General features: G+C 42.8%; 4 protein-coding genes across 4 annotated transcripts in view; 2 read left to right on the top strand and 2 right to left on the bottom strand.

Moving 5' to 3' along the window:
* Positions 1-1,482, top strand: part of LOC118405836 (WD repeat-containing protein 86-like) — a 28,627-nt gene extending 27,145 nt beyond the window's left edge. Inside the window, exon 5 of the mRNA XM_035805636.1 lies at positions 348-1,482. Coding sequence (XP_035661529.1) covers positions 348-605 — 258 coding nt within the window. The 3' untranslated portion in view covers positions 606-1,482. The remainder of the gene's footprint in view (positions 1-347) is intronic.
* Positions 1,483-2,628: 1,146 nt separating this feature from the next.
* LOC118405613 (kelch-like protein 24) lies at positions 2,629-7,842 on the bottom strand. The gene is made up of 4 exons (XM_035805165.1): positions 7,452-7,842; positions 6,916-7,020; positions 5,945-6,405; positions 2,629-5,659 (listed from the first exon to the last, which is right to left on the bottom strand). The coding sequence occupies exons 1-4, from the start codon at positions 7,814-7,816 to the stop codon at positions 5,028-5,030; spliced, it is 1,563 nt and encodes a 520-aa protein (XP_035661058.1). The 5' UTR covers positions 7,817-7,842; the 3' UTR covers positions 2,629-5,027.
* Positions 7,843-15,120: 7,278 nt separating this feature from the next.
* LOC118405479 (tripartite motif-containing protein 3-like) lies at positions 15,121-16,635 on the top strand. The gene has a single exon (XM_035804982.1). The coding sequence runs from the start codon at positions 15,121-15,123 to the stop codon at positions 16,633-16,635; it is 1,515 nt and encodes a 504-aa protein (XP_035660875.1).
* Positions 16,636-18,779: 2,144 nt separating this feature from the next.
* Positions 18,780-24,328, bottom strand: part of LOC118405612 (krev interaction trapped protein 1-like) — a 17,164-nt gene continuing 11,615 nt past the window's right edge. The window contains exons 11-17 of the mRNA XM_035805164.1: positions 23,118-23,274; positions 22,236-22,387; positions 21,583-21,749; positions 21,022-21,142; positions 20,349-20,519; positions 19,467-19,580; positions 18,780-18,881 (exon numbers count right to left, since the gene is read on the bottom strand). Of these exons, the coding sequence (XP_035661057.1) occupies positions 18,834-18,881; positions 19,467-19,580; positions 20,349-20,519; positions 21,022-21,142; positions 21,583-21,749; positions 22,236-22,387; positions 23,118-23,274 (930 nt within the window). The 3' untranslated portion in view covers positions 18,780-18,833. The remainder of the gene's footprint in view (positions 18,882-19,466; positions 19,581-20,348; positions 20,520-21,021; positions 21,143-21,582; positions 21,750-22,235; positions 22,388-23,117; positions 23,275-24,328) is intronic.

The following is a 24,328-nucleotide window of genomic DNA, read 5'->3' as shown; positions in this document are numbered from 1 at the left end:
GACGTAATACACCAGCTTCTGTATTTGCACAGTCGGTATTACGCCCTTCGGCGTAATTCGGTATCTGTATCTGTATCTGTATAACCGACCTTCGGCGCAACACACCAGCAATTGTTTGTTCTTATTCTTCTGCTATTCTCTTTTTGGTGTAGACATTGTATTGTATCTATCAATTCGAAGAGATCAACTTACAGTTAATGGTTTCTTAAATACCCATTGGTCTTCAGACTGTGTCTGACGTTTGACCGCTTCCCAAAGGTATCCAGTGCAACACTTCCCCATCACCCCGTATTGCAATGCACCTGGTATGTGAAGTAAACCCGTGCCCACCTTTATTGCCTCTTCAGGTTGTAGATGGCAAACTCTTCACAGCGTCCCACGATGGAACCATGAAGGTGTGGAACGCAGAGAACCTGGTGGCGGAGGACTGGGGCAAGCCCAAGAAGGATGAAGAAGACAAGGAGAACGCCAAGCGCAGAAACTCCAACATCGACCAGCAGAGCTACCGAAGCAGGCCATCTACCGGTTTGAGTGAGTACGACAGGCGGAGCCGCGAGAAAATTGAGCAGGAGAGGAAAGAGAGGGAAGTGATGGACATGGTGTAGATCAGGGACAGGCCTTACGACACGTCGTGAAATGAAGCTACCATTTTGCGGCATGTCTTTGACCTTCACTGAGCCTGCACCCGATCATTGCTTGCAATGTCATGTCGTGGATATGTTTGCCGTTAATATTTCACCCTATAACTGTTTTATTTGGCTAAAGAATTGGTTTATTGAGTTGTACATATTATGTTGCAATTTTGGTTATTGTGTGCTTGCACAAATATAAGCGAAGCTGCACAATTTTGGCCTCTTATTTTCCAACTAACACAATCAAATTCACAGAAGTATGGTCAGTATGCACAGTTTGGAAAAATGTTTATGAAATGCACATTTATGAAATCTACAAAAATAATCAAGTATCTCGCGGTCCGCCCGTTCTACTCACAAATTAGGCCCAACTTTGAGGAAAATTCGTAAATCAAGGGCTAATAAGAAAAAAATTCCTTACAGTATCAGTCAAGGTAACAACGCAAATGAAATATAAACTTAAGCCATTTTAGACGGTTATTGTTGATAAAACATAGACGGGATGCAATATATTCGGTATGCGTATGCATGCGGTGTTGGTCCGCCATCTTGAACTTTCGTCATAGATATGGTTGCCTGTTGGCATGACTGTTACTTGATCATAAGCACAAAGTACAAAGGACTATGACGAGAATTTAAGGGCATTCGAACACCGGCTTGCTATTCTGCTGAAAAGAAAGGCAATGAGTTGGCTACATACAGCATTAATGATGTATTACCCTTATGTACGTATTATGTATAAGTATTTGCGGAGTCTGCACAAAAATAGTGGTGACTTTCACACTATACCTAGTGAAGCCACATTGGAAACCACCTTTACACAACAGAGGGTACCTTGTATTTCAGACATTTTCTGGAAAAAAATCGAGATTCCAAACATTCAAGGACACCGAAAATAGACATGATGGACCATTTGTTGAACAAGAAAATGTCTGAATTGCTTCAAATCCCTTCTTGCAATGACGGCATTGTCAGCTCCAAGATACATTTTAGATTAAAGTTTTATCATTATATTGGTGTCAGTTTAAGCCGGGTGAATCGCATACATGTTGTATCTATACGGTCTTTCAAAGCTCAAGTCAGACCATTTTAATAATACATTTGGATTATCAAGCCTTTGGCGCAGTTCTGTTGCATAAAACAAATATCACATTGCATCATACCAGTAGTGAATGAAAAAAAGGAAAACGCCTCTTGTCAACTTCCTCATCATCCGCCATTTTGTCAGTTTGCATGCTGGGACAGGCGGGGCACTATGGGTAGGGTCAAGCAAGGTCATTGCCAAAACAACACAGACTGGAACTACGACAACATTAACTAGGCAAAGTACGCATGCGCTACATACGCGTTGCCATGGCAGTACCCATAAAGTCCTGTCTCTCCCAGCGTGCAACGGGAACCGCGAAATGGCCTGTTGGTGTTTGACTGATAGAGGTCAAGGTCGAGGATACAAAATGGCGGCTGTCCAGGAGTTGGATGACTGACGTGTATTGATTGGTATCTTTAAAACACATTGGTAGAATCTGAGATTGAGAGCAGGTGACTAACTGTTTAAGTTCATTACTCAAGGTGAATTATTGTATCAGTCTATCGACGGTAAAATAGGTGGTAACGTTAACTCAGACGCTGTGAACACAAAATAGATATCTGTGTTCAATGTGACTCTACTATAGTAAGTACATGTTCAGGATAGACTTCGTGGCTTTTCAGAGGTGACACTAAATATATGCTGCATTCTTTAGATTTATGTAGATCTCCCGTAACGATTTATGTCAGATGTCTACATCCAAAGCCACGGGCATCGTGTGTATCAAGTCCTTCAAACGGAGTCGAAAGATAGGGTTGTTTGTACGGCTCCCTGCGATCGAGTTTCATAAAAATGGAAATAAGATCAAGATATGTGTGCAGAGAGTGTGGCTTTGGAAGTAGAGAAATTTATCTATAGGAGATGTACGGTAAGATATATATTATATACGTATACTCAGGACTGTATATATTTCTGCTAAGGAGACGTAATATGGGAGGTTGCAATGACTTTGATGATAAGAGATTTACTCCTGAATTGCATGCCTATACAATATTGTCCAGTTTGTAAATACTAGTAGTGTATGTCCGCAAAAGGTTCTGCTGTTTTAGGCGGATGTTCTTTCGCTCGTTGTGAGATATTTGGCCGGAAATTTGCGATGATTTTGAACGAAAAGTGGTCAGTGAGACAGTATAACTTTGTATAGAGACTATCTAGAGCTGGAGCGATGCAAGTCGCCATTTTGTACATCAAATACAGATGTACAATAGTTATTTTGAAGGGAGGGCGATTTTAATGGCGAGAACAGATGAACGGATTTGTACATTAACAGGCGACCGAATTTGAAACATTTGGAAGGAAACTACTTCTCTGCAACAATAAACTGTCAGTAAATAAAAACAACTACAACTACATTACATTAACCATCACCTGGTCGGATGTTCAAAAACACCATCTTTGCACTATTCTGAATATCGGCCCATGATTGGTCGGTAAAGAACCTTCGTTGACCAATCTTGTATTACCATTTATTTCAAAATGGTTAGTGAATGGTATATCTATTGTTTAACAACAAGTTCACAGATGCATTTGCAAAGAACCATATCATATAATGTGTTACAAAAAGGCGTAAAACAACGACGTGTGAGTCCCCAGGACTGTAACCAAGTGATTTCACATAGCTTAGACTTAGTGTGGTGGACGGCCATTTCTGTGAGCGAGGTACTAAGTATGATTCGCTAATAAAAATGCATATGTTTGGCAATGTTACACATTTACATCAATGACAATCGGTAATGTTGGTTCATAATGAAAAGTAGTATTTCTCACCGACTTGTGTTGATTTCATCATGTGTATTTACAAGCTTGTGGCACTGGTGAAACGACTGTTGTGTCACATACACAACGTGAGATATAACAATTACAGTATCTTTACATGGTGATTCTTTCAATGTAATGTTATCTAATTCCATTGTTGTTGCTCTTGTATGAACTATAGGTGTTAACCAGTATGGAGAATAACGTCAGTTGTTCTTTATTTTTCTGTTACTTCGTTTTATTCCATCGCTTATATTCTCAATGCATGTTCCCTTTTTGTTTCTGATAGTGTTATTTTTAGATTATCTTTTTATCCTTCCATTTTGTATGTAACATATCTTTAAACAGATCCCTCTTCTATCCAGATAGTATCAGCTAATGTACCCATTAGAAAAATGTTTGACGATATGTATCAGTGAGTTACTTGTACAATCATGGACAGAACGAAGACCGAGGCACCGAAATTGGCAGGTTGTTTTAGTTGCGAGCATTCAAGAAAGTAATCATTGTTATCAAAGCATGTTACGTGCACATGTATGCAGATATGAATTTTCGTGAAGTATTTCTGAAGAACACTTGCATCGTCTTGAAACTCATTCTTTTTTGTCAGAGATATGCTTTTGTGCAATAAAGTACTTTATCTTGGAGTCAAGGCATCATGGTCATTATAGGTGGTTGGGTGAACGGAATGCATGAGTTGATGGCAAGATGATTCAATGATTATGAATGACTGGGAGAATGAATGGATGAATGAACGGATGAGTGAGTGAGTGAATGAATGAATGAATGAATGAACCCTTTGTTAGGTGTGTAAAAGTGATTTTGTGGCAAAGTTTTATTGTGTATATCTATGTAGTTTACATTATGGCTCTCCAGAATTGAGGAATAAAGAATGGAAAGGGAAGGAAATCTAGCGACTCTACTACATGGGTTATATGATAATCGATTGATTGATTGGTTGGTAGGTCACTTAACTTGGTATGTATTGGGATGAAATAAGAGGTAAGCACAGCTATACAATTTGAGTCGAACAGTTACATTAGTTATGGTAATGATATAACGTTTTGAACAATCAATCCATTTGCCACACATCTTGACCTGCAGATCATCAGTGGAACGAACAGACGTGTCAGAAGTGCCATGTTGCGGTACAGCACGGTATTGCACCATGTTTTCCAGGGCATCGAGGACACGTGTGGTAAAATCCGAACTTAACTTAATGTAACCTCTGTACATGTGTAGCTCAACTTACTGATCCATGGGTTCAGATAAGACTTGGTTAGTTCTCTAGTTATGTTCAGACGACCTAATTGCCTTGACTCTCAGTCTCAGATAAAACAAATCGCTTATTATTATTGATGCGGAAATTTTGCACAACTTGAGCGTTAAAATCTGTTGACGTGTATTGTCTGTACCAACAAGAGTAGAACCCTTGGAAGTAGAGTCAAACTTTTCGGCGGTTCGGCCTATTTATGCACCCTCACGTGATACCTATTGACCAATCAAACGCGTAGCTTCATCAAGTTTATAGTAGAGCGCCTAATGTAAGTCCCTTATTCTACGTGTGTCCAGATTGAAACACAGCCGTGAGAGTGAAGTTTGAACGGCAATGGCAAAACGTCCGACAGTTCACCGTCCTCAGGGTCATAACACCAGACTCTGTCCGTCCCTCGCAGCTTACCCCGCTCCCCTCTCGTCTTCCCTCCGGTCACGTATACCTTGTTCCCGCACGCCGCTATCCCACAATCCTCTGGCACGTACCCCGGTGATGACGTATCGTTCGCGATTCGCGCCACAGTTTGCCACACATCGTTCGCGGTGCTGTAGCAGAACAACGCCCTGAGACAACCCCCCGTCACGTACACTTGTGAGTAAATGGTGGCTGCAGCCAGACAGCTAGCTGATTCCGGCATTGGGGCCATGACCGACCAGGTTTTCGAGCATGGCTCGTACGAGAAAACGTCACACGACGCAGAGATATACTTGTTGCGCCCTCCGAGAACGTACACTTTACCCTCGCAGACGGTAGAGGCGTGGTTTTGCCGTGGTTCTGGGAGCGGTTTGGCGAAAGTCCACGCCTTGGTGATAGGATCGTATTGCTCCACAGTGTCGTATGTCTTGTACATGACGCCGCCGATGGCGTACACTTTTCCCTGCAAGGCTGCCATACTGTGGCACCAGCGACCTGGTTGGAGGAGGAGAAAACAGTTAGATATTAACAAGATAGATACATATTGCACCCTTTGATGAATTCTAAAGATATATAAAATTGTGTGGCTTTATACCATCCTTGAACTATGGATACAAGCGCTTAAATGTCTAGTACGAAAATTGAAATTTCTGGTTCAACTCGGTTGTTTTGCACGTTTAATAGCCTTTGTTTTTCATATGTCTCTACTTGAAATTGACTACCATCTATCTCGCTGTTCATGCCTTTCCCATTCTCCTTGCTGTTTTCTTCCCTGCTTACCTTGTTTCATCTCTGGTAACTTTGACCACGCATTGTGCTCGGACCGGTACAACCACGCGTCCTTCGGAAACGACGTTCCTCCGGATACCATGACGTCACACATCCCGACAGCCACCGCGGCAAACGACTTCTCCTCTGCCAGCGTGTCTTCCATCTCTACCTCCGCTCTCTGCCATTTAGGGTTGTCTAAAGACGGGACTAAAGTCGTTAGCGCAGAGGAAGGTTTTCCCGAGGAGATCCCGCCGATGGTTAAGATGGTCTCCCGCACACCGGACACGTAACGTGGGCGGGTGCGCCTTGTTAGGGTGTCACCGGGGTACATGTAGCACTGTTTAGCCTCGTTAATCAGGTCCACGCAGTAAGATTCCATGTCTTCGTTGGTTTCGACGTACTTTGTGAAATAGTCCACGTCTACGAAAGGCAGTCGGACGTGCTCCATCAGCATTCTCATCTGCGACATTCTGTTCGATAGACAAGAGGACAAACGTAAATTTTGCGCTGATATACATTCAATGGACAGCAAAAATCGTGGGATATTCCTGGCATATTAAAACTATCATGATAATTTCCCTTTTTTGTTACCACTATATGTTAGTACTCTTAGCTCAAATCGGCAAGGATGCGACATTAGACGATGTTTCAAGTCCACTATCAAGCGGGTATCTCAGTGGACTGCTGTACGTTGGCGGCGTCGCTTCGCATTCTAAATTGAAGTTGTCTTTAGAATGGGAATATCAGGCCAAAAAAAGTACAAATAAAAAGACAACAAAACACACAAAGCGTTAAGAGACTTTCGAAGACATTGTTGAGCACTCCGTCAAATCTTCCGACCGCAGGGAATCAGCCGTTTCTGTGGAAAAAACTAAAGAAATGCAACGTGCCTATGGTATGCGTATTCAGCACCAAGGACAAGGATAAGTGCGCCCCCTGGCGCCGATCTGTAGTACTGCAGTCATGCCTGCACTACGTACCTTTGGTCGGGAGCGTGGCTTGCCCATCTCATAACCGCTTCAAAAACTATCTCTTCGTTCTTCGCGTTCAGGGCGTCATTGGAAATAAGTTTGATAACCTCATCCCTGAAATCCGAAACATAAAGATGAGAATTCTTAGGTATATCCAAATAATCATGAAATGTAAATATTTTATTTTTCATAACATATCAAATGCTATATCTCCACACTACATGCAGTTGTTTCCATGTGATAATATCAAAGTATGAAATATCAAAAATCAAAGTATGAAATTGTATTTGTTTCAAATAAAACGTAGGGCTTCTTTACATTGATTTTTTGGCGACGCCACCGGAGCGTATACTTTTTCTGCACGTTATATCAAACATAGAAATGCGGAAAACAATGGCGGCCCGCCTCAGTAATATTGACTGACATGCGGCGAGGATGATGATGATGATCACCTAGGCTCGTAAAATGAAAAGATAACTGATGTAACTCTCGTCAGACGTTTAGTTATTTATCCGTTTGGCAGGCATTGCATTTACAGTCGTTACCTGGACAAGTTGAGAAACTCCCTGGAATTTTGGATGGTCACAAAGTTCTTCAAGGCGACTTCCTTCGCCTTCTTTCCGACTTCCGGGTAGGAGAACTCGGACGCGAGTCTCATCAAGGTCAAACAGGTCGAAGCCGTGACGTTGTCACCGAGGAACTTCGCGCATGCGTCGCAGACGGGTCTGATTTTCAGCAAGATGGCGGCTTCCAGGAGGCCCATGACGTTTTCACTCGTGATGGTGACTTGGGAGGTGTAGGCGTAGTCTACAAGGAGCTTCAAGGACTCTGGGCTGACGTCTTGAAGGGAGAGTTTCTTCTGATCGCTCAAGGTGTGACAGCTGCAGCTGCAGTTGTTGTTGCCGAGCATCCCTCGGAAGAAAGCGCTGTGGAAGAACAAATAGGAACATGATAATCAAGTCAAGTCGGTTGGACTTGAACTAGAGATAAGAAACATTGAAGTTAAATGCAAACGTTTCACAAACACGTAAACACACACATCTACACATGCACGCGTACACTCTACACAAACACACACACAAACACACACACAAACATACACCATACAAACACACACACACACACACAAACACACATACACAGTCACATACAGCTAATCCAATTCATTATTGCAATGTATTCATACGTGACTGATGAACCTCTTCAACGACAGTCACATACACGCACACACACACACACACCAAACAAACACGCGCATACACAGTCACATACACAATAATCCAATTCATTATTGTACTGTATTCATACGTGACTGATGAACCTCTTCAACGACAGTCACATACACACACACACACACACGCGGTACGGTAACTCGTAAGAAGCGCCCCCTACCTGCAGGATGAGAGCACTGCCCGGTGACAGGGGATATCTGCCCCACCCACAGACAGTACCTAAGAAGCGCCCTCTACCTGCAGGATGAGAGAACTGTACCTAAGAGCGCCCCCTACCTGCAGGATGAGAGCACTGCCCGGTGACAGGGGATGTCTGCCCCGCCCACCGACAGCACCATGTCCACCAGGAGTCCTTCCCGCCGCATCTCCTGCAGCGTCCTCAGCACCTCCCCCGCGTGGGGGGCGTGGCGGAACTCTAGTGACGTCATGATGGCCATGACGTCAGGCGAGCGGCGTTCCAACCCTGTTGGTGTAGAAGATTTACAGATTTCAAATACAAAACAGCTTGGTTGGCCTACAGTGAGAAAGAGATTATCTTTAGTACTCTGATTATGTTCTTTAAAATCCTCACTAGCCACGAACCACAAAATGTGTACATACCATACGTACAAAAATGTCTACATACCAGGTAATTCATCCCACATATGCATGTATAATACTAGATTTTCTGTACATGTCCAACAACTTCAGACTACCCAAACCTAAAACAAACAGTGGAAAACGTACCTTCCTGTACCGAGCAATTATGCTCTGGAACTCATCGCCATCTGACATTAAGTCACTGTGTACACTGTCCAGTTTTAAACAAGCCATCTCAAACATTGTCATCTAGACCTTTGACCTCTAGACACTGTGCTCTATTGTAAATACTTTTCGATTGTTGTATTTTTAAAAATGTATGTATTCATGTTGATTGTCATGTTGATTCATGTTGATTGAACCTTGGAAGATTAGCCTGTAAGGGCTAAAAGGTTTCTCAACAAACAACAATAAACAACAACAAACACTGGTCTTACCAAGGTCAGGAGGTTAACCGACTTATCTTCTAGTTTACTACTACCGTCAGTCAGTCTATACAGACAATGACACATCAAGTGCACAAGAACAAAAATTAACATAACAAAAACTAAGATAATCAAAATTAGAACCATGCGTCTTTAGAGTCCGCCATCTTGTAAGGTTAAACTTAGACATACTAGTATTCACGTGACCAAAGCTCCTATGTCATTGGCTGTTGAAAAGCGTGTAGTTTGGCCGATGAGTCACTACTGGTACATTTGTGCACTGTGCAGCGGGTCTGATGATGTAAAGATTATCAGATAGCCGCAGTGTAACATGTTATCGCCTGAACATTTCTTGCTCGAGGTTCAAAGCATTGTTGGCTGGCAAACACCCAGTTTAATTAGGTCTGTATATGTTTCATACGTTGAGAAAAGTTATCATAGAAAAATTGTTACGGTCTCTAATGATTATACGAAGGTTATACATTTTCTGATTAGATTATATACGAACAACATGGGAGGTCAAAGGCTGGCATCCCGGTATGTTCCGTTTTTTTCATTAGATAATAAAGGTATCTATTGCAATTAACGAGTGCGTTTTGAGACACAGACGTTTCACTAGAAATAATCGTATTTCGATTTGATGTTCTCACTCTTTAATAACACTGTTTCAAAAACCATGGCAACCAAATAAAACGTTAGAAGCAAGAGCACTGTTCTGGAATTTCCGTTCTCACTTACATAAGCACGTTCTGAATCCCATCCATAGCTCTAAAGCTCCAATAATCTGAATACTTTAGAAACGAGATCTTCACTTAATAAGTTCCTAATGGCCTCTATGGAGTATATAGGTCACGCAGGGTAAGATGTGAGCCCCTAAAGACCATATAGAAATGTGGCGCGTGTTTTCTTCCTAAACCTACCGGGCTATTCTAAAACCGTCCCCATATTTGTCACATTCTAGATCACAGAGACGGCACGTGTCTGTTTGCTTCTTTGGGGTTGGATATATAGTAACCTACTTCACACTTCATAATGTGAATAAACGTGTGTGCAAAGAAGCAAATATATAAGTCTGAATTCAATTTTTGTGCGCAAGTTTTAATTGATTTATTGATTTTGTAAAAAAACATGGCGACATATGAGCTGAATTGCGTCATACTTACAATGAATCTTACTTTATCTTGTTATTGCCCTTAAACATAGCGTCACTTTCATTATATTATTAGTAAAATCACTAGACTAAAACAGCTTCGAAATTCGCTTCAAAATGAACTACATCGTAACATCATGATACCTCTTATTGTCACATATCAACAGTTGACGATTCATACACAGACTTTTCACACAGGAAATTCGTTTCAAACTAGTAGTAATTCAAAGACTTGATCAGTGGTGTAATTATAATGAGCTGTGACATCTTCAGTCAGACGGTTTCCTGGCTTTGATTTGTGACCCTGTAAGGGCGGATATCAGTACGGAGATAACAACTGATGGTTTACAGGATCGTATCAAATCCTATAATCCACAACTGTCGAGATTAGGTAAGCTGCTGATGGAGGGGGGATTCAAGTCACGTCGATAATCTCAGCAATGCTAGGCCAGACTATCCTAATTTTGTAGATGCCATCCGCGCGCCTTGATTTTTGGCTAGTTTGTATAACACAAACTCTGCTGTCCGGGGCTGTAACTGGCCCCTCCCCACCGGCGGATGTTGGGTGGGCTGCTATAAGCGACATTCAATCAGGCTGATTTTCGCCTATTCTCAAAAAATTTATAGCATCCCTGGTCAATCTGGGTTTGATGCTTGCCAAAGTGCCTGCTCTCCAGGGTAAGGGGGCACATGGTCAGGGCAATGGGGCCATAGTGCCATTGTTCCGTCCTTGATAGAATTTAAGAATTGAAATATAAACATTATGGAAATGGCGACGATTATCTCTTAAAGTCGTATACTGGAGGTGAACATAGGACAAACCAAGCCTGGGAAAGAATGGACTGGATGTTGACCTATGGTTTAGCGGCATTTTTCCCCTGGATTTTTCTTTTTTTTCGCCCTCACACATTAGTTTTGGGGTCTCCAGAGGACGTTAACCATAAAAGTAAGACAGTGCGGCCTTATCTTTGGGCAGGGTCACTTCAGCAGGCATCTACCGTATGAGATATCAAATGCGACGTTGCAAGTCGAGACTTTTAATGATTTAGAATTTATGGTCGTGATACAATTCTTCTTCTTCCGCTAGTGCCCACTATCATTACGTTGATCATTATGGCACATACACAAGACAAGATTGTAAGTATGATATACCCACACCAGGAACAACCCCTTCTCTTTTCAGGACGTGCGGTGGGTTCTTTAACCGTAGAACCAATAGTGTGAATGACATGCTAGATCCAATATGTTGATTTATTCATTCCTATAGATATTCATATATGTCTTTTTAGTTGTACTGTAAGTAGTTGTTATATAGACCTTACGAAAGTCGCTGTACTTTTGTCGTGTCAATAAAGATTTCTATTCACGTGCTCGAAGTGTGGCTCTCCCAAGGGCATAAGATCGGTGACATGGCAGGTTTTGAACCCAAGACCCCTTGGGCCTGAGCCCAAAGCGCTGCCGAATACGCTACACGATCTGACACATCATCTCAGCAATGGGTAAGGGCACAGGAACAGGGATGTTTGGAATGACTCCATTAATCTTCCGTATGATGTACCGAATGCTACGCTGCAAGTGGAGACTTTTGATGAGTTAAAAATTTACGATCGTGATACAATTTAAGTACTAAGTACTGGTAAAATGACATTTAATCTAATACTTTAGATGGTAAGTAAAATGATACACTGGTTATAAAGAACACTATTGGGGGAATCAAATGATATAGAGTAGAATAGAAATACAAATTCCGAAAAGAATAGTGAGATAAAAATGTACAATACATGTTATCATAGTTTTACATCGATATTTTGGCAAGCGTCGTTCTTCTACCAATGACCCAATTTATGAATTGTCTGTTGTTCTATCAATTGATTATTCAAATTAGCCATCTATGTATTTGCTGCGTGGTATCTAACCTGAAAAACAAGCTATTCGAGATCATTTTATCAACATCAGACCAATTTTTATTTATTTATTTATTTATTAATCTTTCAGGGTAGTCCCTACAGTTTTGATAAAAACTGATTTCCAAGGGAGCCCAAATCAACATAATGAACATAAACATAAACCAATTCTAACCGTACGTTTAGTATTTTGACAACATTACGCGTAATATGACTGGGATGCACCAGAACCTTGACCGCGTCCCATGCTATTATTACAGACACAACACTGATAACCTTGGTCTCCAAGCAGATGCGCGGTACCAGTTTTCTTGCCACATCGTGGGGATTTGTAGCAGATGTGTGGCTTTTTACGTCTTGTCTTGTGGCGTTTTGTAAGTTTGCTGAGCTAGAGGGACGTGGACAGAAAACGCACTTCACCGGAAAAGACGTAAAAAAGCCAAACATCTGCCTGAAGCTCAAATCAAAACACACCCATTGTTTTATAATAAAATCAATGACCCCAAAGAACAATACTACAATAATGTTTAAACTACAACACTCAACAAAACAAGAATCATACGCAAGCATGCCGTTACCTTGTCAGATCTTGATGTTCCCTAGCCCGTCCGCTCTCTGCACTACCGTACCAACCCGTCCCGCCCCGATGTTATGGTGAAACTAGAGCCGTAACAAAAATGCTCGCCGCTATTTTGGAGCCGCCCGGCTGAGAGTTTGGGGTCGGTGTCAATCAAGCTGACACGAATGGGCGGGACGATGGACATCGACAGCAGTCAACATAGGAAATGGTATCGTCTGGGACATGTGTACGTCATTGGTCATGACGTTGTCAAGATTATTCCATATAAGGCCACACTGACTTAATTTATGGATGACATCCTCTGGATAACCCCAAACTGATGCGCACGGGTAAAAAAAAGCCAGCCCAATAAAATTGTGCTAAACCATAGGACTAAACACACAGTGCATTCTTTCCAGGGCTTGGTTTGTTTTAAGTTCACCTCCAGTAAGCCTGCAAAAGATAATTGTTGCCATTTTAGTAATGTTTTTATACAAGGGCAATGTGACCACACGCCCTGACCATTCCACTTCGAGATTCGAATGCGCATTCCGCTTGAAATTATTGAGACAGCGCTGTGCCACCTTAAATGAAAGTTATCCGACGCAAAAACAGCACTGGTCCAGACAGTGTTAAAAACTCCTATGGCCGGCCGACTCACCTAGTATATACTATTTACTCTATTTGACCTGTAGTTTCTATTACTTGTCCGACGCTCGTACCAGCGCCGCGAAGAAGCCATATGATTAGATCGTGGGCTTAATCAATCCACATCAGCTGCATCAAATATAAAATAAGCTCTATGGAATTTGCAGCTGTCATTTTGTTTTGTTTTGTTTTATGTTTGTCCCAATTATTTTTCCAGCGATCCTCGGAGCCTGGCAGAGACTAACAAGTAAATTAAACCGGCTCATCACAATATCAGTGTTGGTTTTCTTGATTTCTCATCTGTACATGTCGGCACAAATAACCTCCAAGCAGATCCTACTAGCAGAAAATAGCATCAAAAGCTGCCAAAAGAGTGAAGCCGGTCTAGGAGTGTGTTCAGCTACATGGCAAATGTACACCTCTTGACTGACTACACTCGACTCCTTGGTCAGTTTAGTACTACTGTAAATGCATTTGAGTTCGTAGGGATTTAATTTCGCGGTAGCGGGGAAAATGACTTTTCGCGGTGGTTTTAAGATCGCGGTAGCACCATAATCTCTTACTGCCATGAAAAAATGATCGCGGTGGTTTTAAGTTCGCGGTCACCGCGAAAGTTTCTGCATTTACAGTATCTTATGCTACCGTAGGATTTGCTTGGAGATTAGGCACAAACACAAAACCAGTCGATTGGCTAAAAGATTTGACCTTTGCGAGTCATGTGGTTCGGGTCACGGCATATTAAAGTTAACGCTAACTTGACCAACCGGTTTTCTGTGATCAGTGCCGGCTGCGTCTGGAAACATCGGTCTACATGCAGAGAATCTTATAAACCAAAGATCGACGGACATCAAGGTGAAATTGAGCAAAGTTTTTAGGTGAACTTTATCACCATTATCACCTGACCTCGCAGCTCCGTACGTACTTCTCTCTTCCTATGAATATGTCGGACATCTACGCTGATTTTGATACTTTGAGGACGGTGTGAGCCCCAGTGCAGCCTATTATGTAATCAGCGCTACAACAACCCAGGGGAGAAACAATACAAACGTGAGGCTCGGAGAGACATTGCGGTTTCCCGTGGGTTTACACAGGAATACAACCCCGGCTGGAACTGAGGAAACGACAACAGCAACGACAGCACAATTTGCTGTAAGTATAGCAGGTAGGCGAACAAGTCCCGAGGAGAAACAACTGCCAAACGCAGAGGCACCAGCTGACATACAGGGACAGGAATTCGGGTGTGGTGACAACGGGGGCTATATCAGTAGAAACCTCCGCGAGAAAAAGTTTAACGTCGACATAATATTCGTATGGTGTTAAGGGCGGCGCTGATCTCCGTTCGTATAGTCCTTGGACCACACGACTGTGGAAGAACACAGCACTGTGAACAGTGAGTAGAAACCGTATCCCAACAACACAACGGACGGCTCAACAACGACGCAGTTTATGAGGGAACCATTTTCAGTCACAACAGCTGTGACTATAACATTACAAACAACACAATAAAGTTACAACAAAAGGCGACGTTTACGGAAGAAAACGAAGCTACGTTCCCCTAAAAATCAAAGGACTCGCGTATTACAGAAGCTGAGTAAAAAAAAGAAGTCAACCCCCACAAGGGCATTTGCAACTGAAATTAGAGTAGCCACATATCCCATATTTTCTCATCAATTGTATATAATAAATTTTGACAAGTATTTGCAACAGACGTATCATTATGACCAGCAACAGAAACGGCAGTAGCCAAAGTCGCAGCGCCAAGGACAGATTTTCGGGAGTCTCCACAGCCATGCAGCGGTTTATAGAGAAGGTAAAACCAAAGAAGTCGGACGGTGGACTTCAGACGCAAGATCACAGGAAAAACCTGACCATTTTGGACCAAAGGTTGGACCTGCGCATAGTGGATGTAGAGACGGGACTGGAACGGGTGAAAGACGAGATTGAAAAGGTGGACCCCTCTGGTGAAACCGCTATAGCTGAGGCGACGAAGTACTTCCAACAACTAAAACAAATGGTGGAGGACAGAGAAAAAGAAGTTCTCGAAGAAATCGAAAAATCTTGCACGGAAAGGAAGTCCGATCTCAGAGCCCAAAAGGCGGCCATGATGTTCCAGAAGGTCACCTTGAAGAACGCGGCAAACATGAGCGAAGACATGTTAAAACCCGAACGGAACGCCACCGACGAAGAACTGCAGGAGATGAAGGAAAAAATCACGGACAGCTTCGGCGCCATGATGGAGAAAACGTACCTGCCTGTTTCCGGGGTGGTGAAGTTTACCAAATCGCCTGGACTGGAAGTCCTGGAGAGTGTTGTCGGTACTGCAGGCGGGGTGTCCTCCAAGATGGCAGGCCTTACGGACAGGCCCAACCTAACGTTCGGCAGGTTCGGGCGCCAAAACGGGGAGTTCGACGGTCCCACGGGCATGGCAGTACGGCCAAGCGGGCACATAGCGATCGTAGACAAGGGGAACAGCCGGGTCCAAGTGTTCGACGACAAGGGCACCTTCCTCAAGTCCTTCCGGACCAACTGTAAGATCTGCATGGGGCTAGACGCAGACGACGATGGGAACTACTTCATCTCATCCTGGTCAGACGAATGTGTGATGAAGTTCACCAAAACAGGCGAGCTGGTCAACAAGTATCCGCTGGAGGACGGGCGGACGAGGTTCAACCCGTGCGGGCTCAAAGTCGTCTCTGACCGCTTCAAGAAGGAGATACCACTCCTGAGTAAGGAGCCTGGACAGGTTTTGGTGGTCGTCGATAACTACAGCAATTGCGTTCTCCTTCTGAGAGTGGATGGTGAAAAGTTGGGCATCATAAAGCAGATAGGAAAGGACAAGTTAGAAGCGCCGAGGTACGTTGTAGTGGATCAGAAACGCTGCCTCATCTTAGTCACCGACATCGAAGACAACGAAGTCGTGGCCTTCAACTTCAGTGGCGAAGAAGAGTTCAGCTACGGGGAGAGGGGCGATGAAGACGGAGAGTTTGAGGGACCGTCGGGGATCGCCATCGACAAGCAAGACCAGACCATCATCGTGGCTAACCACTATGACAGCAGGATTCAGATCTTCAAGTACGACACGTGTGAGGACGGGCTGACCCTGTCGTACCAGAGGACGATCGCTAGGCGGCACTTGGGCAGCCCGTACGATATGTGCGTGTCGCAGAACCGCTACGTTCTGGTGGCCAACTACCGTACCAACTGCGTGGAGGTGTACAGGTACAAACTCTGACGACCTTTCAGGGCAACCATCAAAGTTAGGACTGACCAATGGAAAGCATGTTAAAATACACTAAATAAAGGCTTTTAAAAAAGTACTAACCCATATTTCAATCTTAAAACTTCTTCTCCACCAGAAAGTCACGTGGGTCTAGCTTTATAGAACCATTCAAAGAAAATGGGTTGTTCGGCTCAATCTCCTATAGAAAAGCTCGCTCTATGAAATAAACTTTGAGAGGTTTTGACCTCAGTTCCTCCTGATTCAACTTCAACAATGGGTCGGACTATACAAAGGCATTCACTGATTGTAAAAATCAGTCTAACCTTAGTTCTGCAAATTCAGAAACAAGAACACAGTCAATATCATTATTATAATCATACCGCACACTTTTTAATATCACATTTGAAGTTAATTACAAAACATACAAATGTACGACTAGATAGATGTGGTGAATTGTTAGCATTAAATGGTACAAAATGGTGGGTACACTGTATTTACAATGGGATCAAATACATGCAGCATGGAGCTTTGTTGTAATACAAATGTATAGTCTTTTGTTTCTTTGTGAAATCACCAACTTAGGGCACAGTCTGCATATTTATCTTTCTATCTTTTTATTTTCTTAAATAGCAAGTGCAACATTGACTTACATTTGTATTTGTTACTTATATTTAGGATCTAGACCTACGTGTATCGTCATATTGCAATAAATTATGATTCAATATACAAGGATATACAAGCATATGTTGATATTACAAATATCAAAATATAATGTTAACATCTACTCTACATAAATTATTGTGGCAATGAGGCAGTATTCAACTTTTGTCTGTTCATGAATAAAAGTATTATCTTTTATCACAAAGTTTCATGTTAATATTTCCTACCATTCTTTTCAGTTCCAACTAACAGAGATGTAGTTTCAAGTAAAGGAGTCCAACAATATACAGCTCTTCACTGGAAAATACTAGAAAATACTAAGACAAACCTGTGCAAGGAAATTATTACAAATATGTAAGAAGGGTGGCAGTTATATCGTTGTGAGTCTGTTATGTTCTTGCACATTTTTAAGACTATTGGTATATGTATAGTACCAAATAACATGAGACAAAATGCCTTTATTCGTAAGGCATTGCCAAAATCTTTTATCAAAACAGGTGAATTGGCCCCTGCTAGACCCAACATGAGGTCAGTTAGACTGTTTACTTTGCCCATTCAAAAACAGAAGTACACTTGCCTAGCCAACTGCTGCCCACCCCACCCCTGTGCCAGGGACCCCAGCAGGAGGATAATCAAATAATGGATAGTTGGATACTACTACTACTACGTGTACTCGCTTAGCACAGGAGGGCTTTCTATACCAGTTGCCAGCATAGAGCCTCACAATAAAATGCCACAATTCTGTTGGGCCCAAATACCTTTCTTAAACCAAACAGACTCTACTGTAAGATAGGTCCTGTTGCCTTTTTGTGGACTTGGTGACAGTGTGTGTAGGGGCCAGTATTTGAAGGCAGAGCCCAACCCTCTCCTTCCTCCACCTTTTACCTCCCAACCAAAGTCATGTACCCATGTTTACACCTGGGTGAAGAAAGTTGTGCAAAGTGCTTTTCCCAAAGACACAGGAATCAAACAAGTTAGCCCGTGATCCTTTTTCTGTAAGCCTAATTTGGCTATTGACACCACCACACATACAGACCCTACATTGACATGTAGTGTGGTACAAGACTGCTATCATTATGGCTCTTAATGTGTGCAGGGTAACTCTGAATCCTGCCTTCCATATCATTGCCCCATGCACCACCGATTTCACAGAAAAATGCTCTACTTACATGTAGAAAAGGACTTGAAAAGCAGCTTAGGCTAAAGATGTATCCAGGTGTAATAATGGTTGGAAAAAAAAAGAATGAACACCTGATGTGGACCCTGACTTATGCCCAAATGAAGCTGTGTAGGTTTAAAGTCAATTTTTTAAACAAAGTTGCTCAATGCAAAGCTAGTTTTGGCAACTTTCAGGCACTAAACTAAGCCAAAGAGGTAAGGAGATAGCAAGATACATTGGTTTTGAAGGCTTGGCAGTTCTATAATTTATTTCATGATTCTCCCCAGAAAGAACGCTCCATACTTTCTCAGTCCAAGAATTTCCCAGTGTAGTTTTCAGAAAGATGAGCGAGACTGTTGATTTGATAGTTCTGCTTAAAGGGTATCAGATTTCACCCTCTAGAGTGTAGCTTTGTCATCAAATTACAGATCAGGGCAGCCTGGAAGAAAGCAGAAAATTCAAGTTAGACTCAATTCAAACACTCTCCAAGCAGAGGTTAGGCTCTGGCTGTTGGCATTTTTTAGGCTTTTATCAGGCTTTCTATTTTGTACAGTTTTCTTGGTGTCTCACAGCCTAATATCAAGAATACAGTACAAAATAGAAAGCCCGATAGAAACAGCCGGAGGCTTACGTTTGCTTGGAGAGTACACTCAAAATCAGACATATAAATGTACAGTACATACCCACGAGGGCTATACTGATCTTTGACAAAAACAGTGATGAACCAGATATTGTGCATGTTACAGGATTTCATTAGACCTTAAACATACTGAAACTGTTAGTAAAAGTATAATACTCATATTTTCTGCCAAATGTTGCCCTTAGAAAAAAAACTTGGTTAAAAAGTTGAGCTTGCATTTGCTATGTGCTGCAGATATTTTCTCAATTGTCCTGGAATTTCCCAAAGTGCACATCTGTCTGTCACCAGCCAAATTTTGGTGGCGACTGACCATTGTGGCCCAAACTAAAACATGTCTATGTAAATGGCATCCATGAGTTCATGTACATGTATCCTTACACATACCTGTTTAGTGTGAACCCGTATGCTCTGGTTGTCCCTGGTGCGCAGCTGGAAATACGCACCCTCCATGGAGTACTCCCACTGCAGGTTGGAGAACCGAGAGGAGTACAGAAGTTGCTAGGGAGGAGGAGAAGAAAAACATTGTTAGGTACAATATCTTGCCAGGGTACCATCCGGATAGTAGTTCGCTCCTATGTTTGCTTCTGCTATCCGTCTGGAGACCTGTGCATTCAAACCTTTCGGTGGTGAGCCGGTTAATGAGCAAATTAAGGAATGGGTTCTGGAGCGCTGGTTAGAACAAGTGTTCCAACACCGAGCGGACGGAGAGTGTTTCAGGTGTTGGAACAAGCACTTGAACCCATTCCTTAATTTGCTCATGTGTAGGGAGTGACTAGGGACCAATCAGCGCCCTCATCCAAAATCCAACATTTAATCGAAAAGAGTAGGGGTCCTTCCCGGTGTGAGCGGGTCACCATCCGGGTAGTAGTTCGCTCCTATATTTGCTTCTGCTAGCCCACCTGGAGACCTGCGCATTCAAACCTTTTGGTTATGTCAATTAATGAGCAAATTAAGGAATGGGTTCTGGAGCGCTAGAACAAGTTAGAACAGGCGTTCCAACACAAAGCGGACGGATGGCCTTTCAGGTTTTGGACCGCCTGTTCAAACGAGCACTTGAACCCATTCCTTAATTCGCTCATGTGTAGGGACCAATCAGCGCCCACGTCCAAAATCCAACATTTATCGAAAAGAATAGGGGTCCTTCCCGGTGTGAGCGGGTCAAACCTTACAGTCTGGTCTCAGGGTTGACATCATGAAAAGGTGATAGTCCCCTGTTATGTCAATCCTTTCACATATGTGGTAAAGCTAAATAGAAAGAGTCCTCACCTTGGTTTGAGCATTTAAAATGTGAATGCCGAGACAGTTAACCCCCACGTGGACAGACACGATGTGTCGCGAGCTTCCGCTGACCGGCCGTGACATGATCTGTCCGCTGAAGAAGGCACAGCCGTACGTCGGGAAGTTCCAACATCGCTGCAGGTACAGGTACTGCAAGGTCTGGGGAAAATATGGATAAACTTAAGTTTTTCTCTGTGTTGCAGCTGTTTATCTCTGAGTATGAGTTCCAATAATTTATCTTATTTACTTTTGCTGTACCACAGGACCTAAGTTATTCTGTTATTTTCTTCTTGATTTTCTGTTAGCCAGATACATACAATACAATACCATACAATAAATGCATTTCTGCTGCAGTACCATAACAAGCTGCTAGGGTCCAAATCTTTTAAGGACTTTCCACATACTAAGCAATCCAGACAGGCATCGTAGAGTTATGCCGGTCATCAACACACACACACATATAGACACTATTGAAAACATATTCATTAACCTTCTTGGAGAAGACCCTGACAAAAGACACTGGAATGAGTCCTAAGTCTGCAGAAACAATTGCAAAGGACCATGCAACTTAGAGAGTCCTGACAGAGAGGAGTAAGGGGCCAGTCCCTGGCCTAAGCACTTAGGCAGGTACATGTAGGCAAAAGTGAAAAGACCCTGTTACCTGAATGTCCTTCATGCCCTGGTGGGTTAACTGCTGGTGCTCCAGCAGAATCCCCTCCACCCAGTTCATATTCCTGTTCCTCAGCTTATGGCTGGGCAGAAGCAACTTCAGGTTCAGGTCACTGTGGGTCAAGGTTCGGAGGGCAAGCTGGTTACAGGTCAAAATTCAGATGTCAAGCTATCATTGTAAGGGTGTCTATACGGCAGCCTGCTTAAAATTTACTTGCTGTGGCCTTGCTTCAGTAAGCGGGATTTGTGTCTGCTTAACAATATCTATTCTAATATGTACATGTGACAACTGCATGTAGCTGCAGTGCAAAGTGGAACCCAGTCGTGATTGATGTAATCCTGTCATTGTAACAGAAAAGTGGCTTTCTGTTCATCTGTGAATGTGGAAAAGTTGGGGTGGGCCGTTGCAACTTCTTTTTAAACAATGTGGTTCTTTTTTGATGGTTAAATGAACAAAGGAAGGTTGCCCCCAGGAAATACCGGATCTTTTGAACTCGTGTTTATGAATTTAAAAAAATGTTTAAAATGGTTAAGATCTCAACAGTTGCCTTACTTGAGAAAGCCGGGTTTGTGCCTGTTTGTGTCGTGGTCTCCATATATAATCTGCATCATTATCCCTGCCATGGCAACGGTGTCCTCGTCGGAACATGCATACATCCCGTGGAGCATGTTGGTCCGAGCCTCGTCAAACAACATCTTGATTGCCATTGGATCTTGCACCTGTGTGTTAAAGTCAGGTGAAAAATCAGTCATAGGCCTTCCTCACGCGGCGGCCATGGTAGATTGAAAACGAGGTCAATGTGGCAAACAAAAGACTGTCCATCATAATTAGCAGTTCAACCAATGATAGCATTGCAATACAGATACAGACACTGGTGTGCTATCAGGGCTCGAAATACCACCTGCATATGCAGGTTAGTGCAGGTAAAATTGGAGCTGTGCAGGTATTTCTGGTGTCTACCTACTCCTAACCTGCACTGGTCCACGTACTGGGTTCTAATTCTATACATAAATGTCCTATGAGTGTATGTGGATTGTTATTAGCTACATTGACTGTTACCACCTATAAAGTACAAAATAATAAATAGCAACGGTTCCTAACAATTTTAGTATGATCCATGCTTCATAAATTCAGAGTGTTGCATATAAAATTTGTCTGGTGCAGGTATGTAGAAAAAAGTATTTTGAGCCCTGTTTACACCATACCTTTCTCTCTGCCTCCATGTGTAAGCGCGCATCTCTGCGTACGTACAGCAGCGGAGTCTCATCCTCCGGGTTACAGTCCGTCAGCTCACCCACAATCTCTGCCCAGTCTCTCAGGTGGTGCAGAGGCTTGTGTTCTGGTTTCATTTGTAGAACTGGAGGAAATATACGCAATTACACACTTAACCTCAGACCAGACCAAATTTATTTGTTGCTTTTCGGATTCGCCTGTCCATTAATTTTGTTTTTATTTTGAAAAAAAATAAATAACCCCAAGGAAAAAATCATACAGGATTTGCTACCTGTAAATATTGCCAATCAGAGCCACATGCACATAATTTCAGTCTAAAAACAATGCCTTTTATTCAAAGCAGTAATTAGAAATCAAAGGAAGGTATTCTTGGTTTATTTTGTATTTTTTGTTGTTTTTTTGCCCACCTTATGTGTCACATGTCTGTATAGATTGACTGACAGTAGAAGTAGTAGTATAGTACATATAGGTGACCGTGCAAGGCTCCCAACGGGGTTTACTTACAGAGGTTTCTGGAGGCTATACTTACAGAGGTTTCTGGAGGCTATACTTACAGAGGTTTCTGGAGGCTATACTTACAGAGGTTTCTGGAGGCTGTACTTACAGAGGTTTCTGGAAGCTATAGTTACAGAGGTTTCTGGAGGCTATACTTACAGAGGTTTCTGGAGGCTATACTTACAGAGGTTTCTGGAGGCTATACTTTCAGAGGTTTCTGGAGGCTATACTTACAGAGGTTTCTGGAGGCTATACTTTCAGAGGTTTCTGGAAGCTGTACTTACAGAGGTTTCTGGAGGCTATACTTACAGAGGTTTCTGGAAGCTATACTTACAGAGGTTTCTGGAAGCTGTACTTACAGAGGTTTCTGGAGGCTATCCAGATGGCGAAGAGCTGTTTGCATGAGTCCGGAAAGTTGAGCTGATTGAGCATGATCTCGACCGTGGTGTTGTTACCACTGATCAGACTCAGCTCCTTGTGGGAACCGTCCATCAGGTGAACACGGATCTTCTGGTACTGGGGAGAGAGAAAATATTTGGTAAGTGAAAGAAATATCATTCCAGTTTAGCTCATCGAAAAGCTAGTCTTCCACTTCTAGTGACAGGTAAGACAGACGATATGTACAGGTGGACACAGATCTTCTGGTACTGGGGAGAGACAAAAAATTTGGTAAGTGAACGTGAATCTGATATTAATCGAGTTTAGCTCATTTGAAAAGCTAGTCTTCCACTTGTAGTGACAGAGAAGACAGAGGATATGCACAGGTGGACACAGATCTTTTGGTACTGGAGAGAGAGAGACAAAACATTTGGTGTGTTTGCGGACAGTCACACCCCAGCACATATAAGAACCCACCACACTTATCTAAAAGTAGTGAGATCTTATAGTGAGATCATGTGGCATAATTGGGAGCACTTTGGGCTCAGGCCCAAGAGGTCCAGAGTTCGAAACCTGCCATGTCACCGGTCTTGTGCCCTTGGGAAAGGCACTTTACATGACTTTCCTCGCTTCACTCAGGTTAAAATGAGTACCTACCAGTGATAAGCAAGGGACGATCTTCAGATAGGATGTTAAATGGAGGCCCCGTGTTTGAGGAGAGACACACCGAGTCGTTCGGTGTAATATAACCAGCTGCTGCCGCGCCGCGCGCCTGCGAAGCTGGTGTGTTAAGCCGAACGGCGGTTATACCGGCTATATAGATACAGATACAGATACACCTTGAGCATGTTAAAGAGCCCAGCACAAAATTAAAGAGTAGTGATTCCTCCTGTATGATCAAATGCGCAGCTTGTAATCTCAGCTGCATCTGCTGGAGCCGCCTCACACGTTGCATACAGTTGCCCCTGTGAGACTTAGTGCTCCAATAGACGAGAGGGTGGAGAAGGAATTGCACATCCCTCCTTCACCATAAAAAGTCATGTGCAGGTCAGGCAAATGCCTGTCTGCCTCCTCATCTGTCAAATCGACAGGAGAATAAAAAAAAACTCTTCAGTACCAACCAGGCATGTTACACTATGAGACGGGTTACCAGGTATGCATTACAAACCTCAATGGGCACAAAAGCAGTAAT

Source organism: Branchiostoma floridae, chromosome 18 (assembly GCF_000003815.2).
Source record: "Branchiostoma floridae strain S238N-H82 chromosome 18, Bfl_VNyyK, whole genome shotgun sequence".
Taxonomy (NCBI): domain Eukaryota; kingdom Metazoa; phylum Chordata; class Leptocardii; order Amphioxiformes; family Branchiostomatidae; genus Branchiostoma; species Branchiostoma floridae.
This window is presented reverse-complemented; position numbering and strand designations above follow the sequence as displayed.

Excerpts from the sequence above, each read along its gene's own strand:
- LOC118405613 (XM_035805165.1), bottom strand. The coding sequence starts at position 7,816 with ATGCTCGGCAACAACAACTGCAGCTGCAGCTGTCACACCTTGAGCGAT. Across the intron at positions 7,021-7,451 it reads GAGTTTCTCAACTTGTCCAG|GGATGAGGTTATCAAACTTA; the intron begins GTAACGACTGTA and ends TTCGGATTTCAG. Across the intron at positions 5,660-5,944 it reads GTTACCAGAGATGAAACAAG|GTCGCTGGTGCCACAGTATG; the intron begins GTAAGCAGGGAA and ends TCCTCCAACCAG.
- LOC118405479 (XM_035804982.1), top strand. The coding sequence starts at position 15,121 with ATGACCAGCAACAGAAACGGCAGTAGCCAAAGTCGCAGCGCCAAGGAC.